The sequence below is a fragment of the Dendroctonus ponderosae genome, unplaced genomic scaffold, assembly GCF_020466585.1.
Source record: "Dendroctonus ponderosae isolate FM_Combo_2020 unplaced genomic scaffold, Dpon_F_20191213v2 Dpon_F_20191213_7, whole genome shotgun sequence".
NCBI classification, from domain to species: domain Eukaryota; kingdom Metazoa; phylum Arthropoda; class Insecta; order Coleoptera; family Curculionidae; genus Dendroctonus; species Dendroctonus ponderosae.
Genome location: NW_026018916.1, coordinates 12,956,317 through 12,965,542, shown reverse-complemented (window position 1 = coordinate 12,965,542; position 9,226 = coordinate 12,956,317). Strand labels below are relative to the sequence as shown.

Below are 9,226 nucleotides of genomic sequence, written 5' to 3'. Positions count from 1 at the left end.
AGTTACATTCTTGCAACTTAAATTGTAAGCAATAATTAATTAAACACTAAGCAAAGATAAGAACATGTACCGAGGTTACAATTGCAACTCGAAACAAAGAGAAACCAGTTCATTTGTATCCTGGTTCTAATAAAGACCTTTTTTAAAAAGGCTTTTTGTATTGACCCACACGTAAATAGTTTGATTTATTTTCCTGACTGCGTGTAATTGTTATTATATTTTTTCTTTCCAGGGTTGCAGTCAAAAAAAGTGTGAAATAAAAATAAATAATGCTCCCCATAATTGGGAAACATTTTTCGGGGGAAACACAATGTTTCCTCATTATGGGGTAAGTTTTGTGCTCTCCCAAAGAATTTTTTTCTTAAAATGTTAAAAAGTTTTAATGCTTATAAATTATAGTTTTTGTATACATATTTTAATTGTAAATTGGTGTTTATAGTTTGTTTTAAGTTTTAAATCTGATGATGGCCCTGTCGTCTCGCCGAAACGTAATATGAAATAAACGATTTGAATATTTTTATTTCGCATTTTGACTGAAACCCAGGAAAGAAAATTATTATTAAATAATGTAGTTTTTGCATCAGACAACTCGACAATGCGAAAAGCTCGGCGTCATACCGAAACACAGGCAAAATACATGATACAAGGAATATAAGGTATGATCTTGCGCATCAGCTGTGTCCATTTGACAATCTGCGTGACGTCACACTGAGAGTGAAATCCGTTACAAACCGTTTAAGCTTAGTGAGACAAAGATTATTTTTTGTCTCTGCTTAGTGCTTTTTAAACAAATGTTGTGGTGTTTAGGTACTTATTCATATGAAAACAAGTAGTGATCAACTGTATTTGATATACTTTTCTTTTATAGGTAATTTCACGTGTTCATAAAGTATTAAACGTTTTTTTTTCGTTCGTATGATTGAAAACCGTTTCTCCTTGTCACAGAGCTTTCAAAAACCTAAATCATGCGACACATCTTCTAAAAAGTATCTTTTTACCGGTATACGCTGTCATGGGCAAAATATGTTCTAACCTTTAATCTCTGATCAGCGACAGCCCACACTCTGGTTGCATAATCGTTCGAGGCTCCTAAAACCAGCGATCCAGATGTGTCAAAGTCAACCGCCATAACTGCAGCATTACTGCCCACCATGGTTCCTTTGTTTTCTTGGGCACCTGAAAATGAGATGATACCCATGTGTAAAAGTGCAATCGTTTTCAATTCGTATCTAATAAAAATAAGCAACATTTCCAAAGCCAATTTAAAGTTTATTTCTTAAACATTCTTTACAATGTTAAGCTGACGTATTTCTCAAAATTATTGTCTGTCGTATTGATCGTGTTTGAACTGAACCATCCCAATAAACAGAGATAAATAGAATCCATACAAAAGCTTATGTTTTATTGATCCCCTGGTGAAAAATGCGCTGTTTCGCTACTGTTTTCCATAGCCAAGGAATCACTTTTACTCATTAGGATGACATGACAACGAAAATCTATCTTTCCGTCCATTATTCATAGTAGTGAGGGGCACTATCGAATGATTTCGACTATCGAATAATTACTAAATGAATGATTGCAACTATCGAATAAAAACATTCGAATTAATTCATTCATTGAATAGAAAATTTAGAGCTTTAGAAAATATCACTCAACTGAAACTGCATTACAGTTAACATTAACTAAATGGAAAATGCAAGTAGATGAGGGTAACTATATTATATCAGTGTTTTTTGACTTTCGGCAAGCATTTTAAACTATTGACCGCAAAATATTAATACAAAAATTACAGTACTATGGCATTAACGGGCAGGTACTTGAGTGGTTTAAACAATATTTGCTTCAAGGTAGAACACAAAAAACTAGGATAGGAAATATAAAATCACCAGAGAGCGAAAATTAATTTGGTTTACCTCAAGGAAGCATTCTAGCACCATTATTGTTCATAAGATACATAAATGACATTAATTATATTGAAGAACTTGAATTTATTAATCTATTTGCTAATTATATTTTATTTTCTGTGAGTCGGAAACATATGGGTGAAGCACTAGAAAAATCACAAATACCCTTGGACAAGTTTGATGAATATATTGAAATAAATAAATTAAAGCTAAATATAGAAAAAACAAAAGTAATGTTAATAGGCACCCAAAAAAGGGTTAAAAGTGTGGATCTTAGAAATTCTACATTGAAAATAGACAACAAGATTCGTATGTGACAGATACAATGAAGTAAGTATTTAGGATTTCAGATAGATAAAGCTTTATCTTTTGATGCTCTTATGGGTTTGATAAAAAAGAAAATTAGGAAAAAACTCTTTTTCTTTTCCAGAGCAGCAAAAAGTTTAACTTTGTAGGCTCGAATAACATTGTTTAGAGCAATAGTGCTACCGCATTTTGATTACTGTGCCACTATTTTATATCTTATGAATAGAAAACATGTTGGATCGTTGAAAGTGTTGTTTAAGAGGGAAATGAAATTGGTACTTCAGTATAGTCGTTATGGTCCGATAAAGGTCATGCTTAAGGTTTTACGCTGGTTTTCAGTGGAGCAGCGACTCTATTTTCTTACCATGACATTTATTGTTAAATAATGTTTATGGACTATATCCATAGGTGGCTGGTTCACATCCGGCTCGAAGGACCAATGTTTACAATATCACGTAAAACTAAAAAGAACAATTTTAACTAAGTTGTAAGTTTAGTGAAAGTAATTGCTCTTCACTTTCGCTGTGAGACCAAATAATACCATAGGTTGTAAGGCTATAGCAAATTCTACTGAAGCTTTACTTGAATCTAATTAATATACAAAAAACCCTAACTTAAATACTAACATATCTATGTCAATGAGTACGTCATAATGTTGAATCCATGTTGCGGTGGTGTAAGTCTAAGCTCTAAAGCTGTAAGATGTTATAACATCAGCGTTCGCTTCTTCACGAGGCAAATATGACAGGATTTCGGATATAAATAAAATGTTACTGATTGAAATCCAATTCCCTGCAAATCGGATGGTGTGCAGAACTGTTGGGCACAATTTATCTGTTTCTGGTGGAGTCTGAATAGGTCAATTTGAAGCAATTTGCCAGCTCAAAATATACAGGGTGATTCAAAATTGGTGTCATTCCTTTTAAGGGTATATAGAAGCCCACTTAGAGAGTACGAGAAAAATATTGAAACATTTTTTTTTGAAAATTTCAAGAATATATTAACAGTTGAAGATCGAATTTCAACTTTGTTATTTAACATTATATTGAAATGGTCCCACGTTTGATTGGTAGCCTATTTGAATACTTAAGCATTCGAAAAGAAAAATGATGATCTTTTAGTCACATTAAGGAAAACTTTTATATTAAAAAGTACTCTTCTGCAATTTTTTGATGAAAAGTCAAAGCGGCAATGATGTTTTTTGTTATTAACAGATAGTTACAGGTAGACAGCCTTTGTCAATAATAACAAGCATTTGTCAAACTGCGGCTATACTTAATTGTCCTGAGAACTCTCCCGAGGAAGGGCCTACATTCCTACCATGTATGTAATGAGCACAGGATACTAGAACACATTAAATATCTGATTTTCCGAACACCGGTTCAAATTGAGCAGCAGGTAATTAACCGAACACGAGAAGATGATCAAAATATGAGCCCAGACTCAAGGTGATTGGGACCCAAAGATGTTTGGAGTGAAACGGGCAGGACTTCTTGCTCTTGGGAATACTTCTTGAGTTTTAACAACAGTATTGTATTTTATTTGATCAATGATGCATAACCTTTGTCAAGTGGTTTGGGATGACAGTTGTGATCTATTTAGGTATATCACTCATTTGCCCCAAAGTTGGCAGCACTCAGGGGGCTATGGCAGCACTGACCGCAAGGTGACAGGTGAAGGTGACCGCAAGGTTATCCTAACCTCAACGCATGTTATTGTCTTTTTTATTTTCTTTGCTTCATGTTTATCCATGGTTATCGGAGTTTTTAATAATTACCACGGAACAGGTATTTACGACATGTTAATTAGGCAGACTACCTTGAAAGACATTGTTGCCATCCTTCTGATCTAGTTTATTGCAAATATGTGAGTTTTTAATAACACTTAATTTGCTTTATTATTTTTTCTGTACTCCCAAGACACCCCCAGACAACACCTCCAGTGGAATGACTAATTTTGAAACACCCTGTATATAAAGATGATAATTGTTCTACTAGAACCTGTAAATTTCCATGGCATGTACTAATATTGTTGAAAATTCACCAGGAACTTCAGGTACTATGTTTGATTCAATCTATGAACCTACATCAGTGGGGGTATTCAGGTATATGCGCCAAAAAGGTTGACAGCACTGACGGCAAAGTGACAACGTTATCATAACTTTTAATAGCTATATAATAGTTAACTAATAATAGTATTGCTATTAGTAAAAGTACTGATTCATAATGCAAATATAGGTAAGTATAGCAATTTTTTTTAAATTTTAAAACAAAAAACCAATTTTAATAAGTAAATATTGAATATATTTGCTTAAAAAGTGAAACATTAGTTTATGAAATGTTGTTTATTGAACTGCTATCGAACAACTCAAATTAATTCCATTTCAAATATTAACTTATTAACCACTTAAAACTATCGAATAAGTCGATGCTTTCATTCGATAGTTCCCGTCACTAATTCATAGTATATTACAGTACAAGTAACGAAAGTCGAAGTTGTTGAAGCTGACTCCCGAGGCTTCAACCGGACGTCACTCAGTGGCGGGCTGTCGTCTCGCGTACCGTACATTATTTTTCTTGATCCTCGATGGAAGAAAAATGTTGTCAAAACAGTCTCTTAATCTCATTTGTGAGGACTAGCTCGATAACCCCGTTTAACTTACTGACTTACATGTTATTTAAAACTAAAATAAAACTTAAACTAACTTAAAACTCGGGCTCGGCTTGGTAGGTCTGGACGCGGCGCACACAGGTAACTAATAAGTTTCTTTATTTACAAATTAATAATTCATTAAAACACAACAAAAACATTGTTTTCGGCTATATTTTAAAAATAACATTCCAAAAAATAAAACGTGTATGTCCTTTTTATTATTTTATCATATTTACTATGCTTTTGACCACAAAAGTGAAACCAATCCTCGAATTGTGTTCCTACTTGAAATATTGATTGCGGCGTTTGGCTTCCGTTTTGTGAAATTGTGATTTTACTATGGTAAAGAGTTGGGAATGTACTATATATGTTTGTAGTGTCGTTTTTTCTGATACTTGTAAAAGCCTCTAAAAAATAAGAAACCTAGTATGACTGCTAATTACTCAGAAAATGACCTGAAAAGTGATCAGCTCTTCCACCATAAAGGCGAAGATAAGACATCTGAAGACGGTGTAGGATTTATCATCCATAAAACCTTGATTAACAACATACTCAAAAGCAAGTGTGTATCGCGGGAATGATATTATTGTTATTCATGTAAGATAGTGGCAGGTACCCCCAGGACCGCAAAACCTGCACTTGATTGAAGGAAACTATTTTGATTCGCCATCGGTAAGGTGCACGTTTCGCGGTCGCTATTGCCAGGCTAAACTCAACTGATGAGAGCTGGTTCTGAAGGTTCTTGAGGTTAGCGAACCTCGAAACTTGCACTATCTTACATGATTTCGTTTTCAGATGATACCGACAAAATTATTGTCTTTTATTTTCCATGTTGCGAATTATTTGATTTTCCCATGTTGCGTTGCGAATGTGCGGATATACGAGTAGTTCAGGGGAAATGCTACAGTAACATAGCAGAAGCTGAAAGAACTCACGCCAACAAAGGAAGAGGAGAGTGGTTCCATGAAGATAGTGGACGACAATAGATGTTCGGGTTCCATACATAAAGGAACAAGTATTGGACATAATTGCAGAAGAGCATTTCAGGGGCACTCAGAACATTGCACAACCACTGACACTTTCCCAGGCACCAAATAAATACCGGCTACAGTCCTACCACGTATGTAAGATCACATTAAACCAATGAATTACTGAACACAGGTATAAATTGAGCAAGAGTTAATTAACCGAATACAAGAAGCTTCTCGAGAAGAGTGCATACTAAGGTGATTACACAGGCAGTTGCTTGGAATTACGGACTCAACTGTATTTTTTTGTAATTTGTAAACAAATTAATAATTCGAGGTTAGCTAGTTTCGAAATAGATTCCGTCATTCAACGATTCCTGTTGAATTTACCGTTTATCCTTGCCTATCTTGGGTATATGACATTATGACTTGCGTTCCATATGGCCATGTTTAGGTGTTGTGCCATTATTTCATTTTCATGACATGGTAGTGCTAATTTGCTCCATAAGGTTTATATTATATAAGACCGTATTATTTAAAAAAGATTAAATTAACTAATACCTGGAAAACAATAGATGTTTTCCTAAGATCACCGCATCACAGCCTTTAAAAAATCAACTTATTTTAGTGTTATTTGACTTCGGAAACGACAAGTGAATGAAAAGTTATGGAAAGACCGATAAGTTTTTTCACTGAATTTATTCCAGTAGAACATATTAGTACATAATATATATTTACATTATCATTAAAAAACAAAGTGCCAAAGTGGAAGTAACAAATTCTTATTTATTTGTAATTGAAACGAATAGCAAAATGTATACTATTTTATGCCTCTATAAATATAAATAAATCGGTTGCAAATGTTTTTGTGATTGTTTGCTGACGGCGCTTTCCGAGTTGATCTGGCAGGAAACTTCGATACGGGTATCAGCATTTCCAATACTATGAATGGCTAGTGTCCACTACTGATCAAATGTTTATGACGGACTCCACTGTTTGCAGGTTGCAGCAGCAGCTTGTTGAAATCACTGGCTTGCAAATATTTTCATTTTCATTTTTTGCATAATTCAATTTTATCCAAACGGTCGGAAAGCTGCTTCTCACAGCCACATTGAATTTTTACAAATCTTCAGCTTCTTTTAATATATCAGCTCATGTAATTTTCTTTTCATTTTCATCCTTTCACCGCTCCTGAATGTCCCGGACACACTGATTGCAAGCACCACCTGAAACAATACAGAATAGAATGCTTACACATTAATCACAAGGCGAATTAAACGACAAAAAGAAGTATTTTAACGTGGTCCATCGCTTATAAAATAATAAGTCTCTTTTTTACCTTTACAGATAGAAATTGTCTGGGCTGCATTTCGAAGAACTTCTTCTTTATATTTCTATAAATATGTACGACTTGGTTGTCTTTTAGGCTTCAGAAATTTGAAAATCCCTCAGAGATGGGATGGCATTTATCATACAAAACATTGATCATAGTCTTGACAGTGTATCCTTCATCCTCACACCGAAAAAAAAACACTGAAACAGTATCTGACTATTCGCCGCTTTCTTTCGATTTCGTCGGGGCACCAGCTTCATATATTCGGAAACACTTTCCATAACGTTTTGTTCACAAATGTTATCACCTTTCGCCTTCATAGTTTATTCTCAACTATTTAGTAGATTAAAAAATACTCGATGTCTTCTCAACTAGACATTTTTTAACTGTTAAATTTGTACTAATTAACTCATGACAAATACTAAACATCAAGTAATCAATGAAATAACATGTGACGGAGAGCAAGGATTATAATGGCACGCAGGGCTTTTGGTACATGGAAACCCACTCTTACCAACCAAAACCCTTCAAACAATTATATACTCGTAGAGCATTCTTCTGTATAGAAGTGAGACATGAACGCTTAAGATTGACACCATGAATAAAATAGAGGTCTTTGAAATGTGGTGTCATCAGAGAATCCTGAAAAGCTCCTGGGTTTCACACCAGCAATGAGGAAGTCAATTCCATAAAAACAAGAAAAGTCAGCTACTTTTCACATGAAGACATGCAACGCACCGAGAGAGAGAAATTTCAAAGTGGATCTTCGAATAGGATAGAAAGCAGATAGGAAAAACCTGACAAAAAATGCAGAAAAAGCACAACCAATGAAATTGTGATCAACACCTTCGGTGTTGTCTCACGGTTAAGAAAGGAGAAGTTCTATAAACTCGCTATCATGAAGCTGCATTTATAGTCGCCGTAATGCAAAACGCAAGCTGTAAGACGTAAGAGTTAAAACGCAAAGCGTAAGAAAAAAACGAAAATTGATTCATAGTTGACCGAAAATTGATTCATAGTTGTAAGCCGTAACGGTTATAGAGGTTATTTAATCCCCTCATAAAAATGTTTGTTGATGAAATGGATTCAGACGACGAAATGATTGTTGCTTGTTTGTTATTATGCTATATTAAATTATTATCTAACCATATGTAGAGACTGAAATCGCCGTTATCTGCAGAAATCAAAGCATAACCGAACAATTAATTTAATGTTACCAAGTTTGCAATGCAAGATTCGCCAGCTGGAAGCTTCAAAAGTAGCGGAATGGCAACGCTTTACGTAAGACGTAACGCAAGAAATGGAATTGAACCATTTCGGCTTGCGTCTTGCGTTTCAATACGGCTACTATGAATGCATATACGGCTATTCATTGGTTTATTTTCTTAAGTCTTACGTCTTACGGCTTACATTTTACGTTACGGCGACTATAAATCCAGCTTGAACCTGACAACTACGGTTCCGGTTTATAGAAGCTGTTGACCAAGGTGCCGCCATTGTTGATATATAGAAAACATTACACTGATATAATTTTTTTTGCATAATTTACGGATTTTTAATTACGCTGATGCTTTGACACCCTTAAATTCGGCTGAATTAGAAAAAAATAGAAAAGCGTTTGTCGTTTTTTTAAAATTCGGTAACTATAAAAATATGTACACATGGTAAATTGTTTGTTGACGCTTTAAGGAATCCTTCTGAAGCCATTTTTAGTTTAACAAAAACTATAATTTATTTAAATCCACAAAATAATTAATGAAACACAACCACACAACTAAACACTATGCACGGAACGTATAGCAACGGATATACAGAGAAAATTTGTTTATTAAATATTTAACAAAATAGCAATATATAGATAGTATAAACTTATTTAATTTTCATATCTATATATATATATATTTTGTACCGTGGATGGCCGAGTATTAAACTCTTTGTTCTGTCTACAACTTTTATTCCACTCGGTACAACTTTAACTACGGAACAGGAACAAACTAACTTCTAAATTAATGTCAACTTCACTAACGATAACAATAACACACGGAAAACACGGATTTCCGACT

At 34.3% G+C, this 9,226-nt stretch overlaps 1 protein-coding gene across 2 annotated transcripts in view; it reads right to left on the bottom strand.

The window, feature by feature from the left end:
* The window catches only part of LOC109542356 (autophagy-related protein 16-1), a 609,070-nt gene that overhangs the window by 560,075 nt on the left and 39,769 nt on the right, over nucleotides 1-9,226 (bottom strand). For both annotated transcript variants that reach the window (XM_048668352.1, XM_048668354.1), the window contains exon 8: nucleotides 1,034-1,176. In XM_048668352.1, the coding sequence (XP_048524309.1) occupies nucleotides 1,034-1,176 (143 nt within the window). The remainder of the gene's footprint in view (nucleotides 1-1,033; nucleotides 1,177-9,226) is intronic.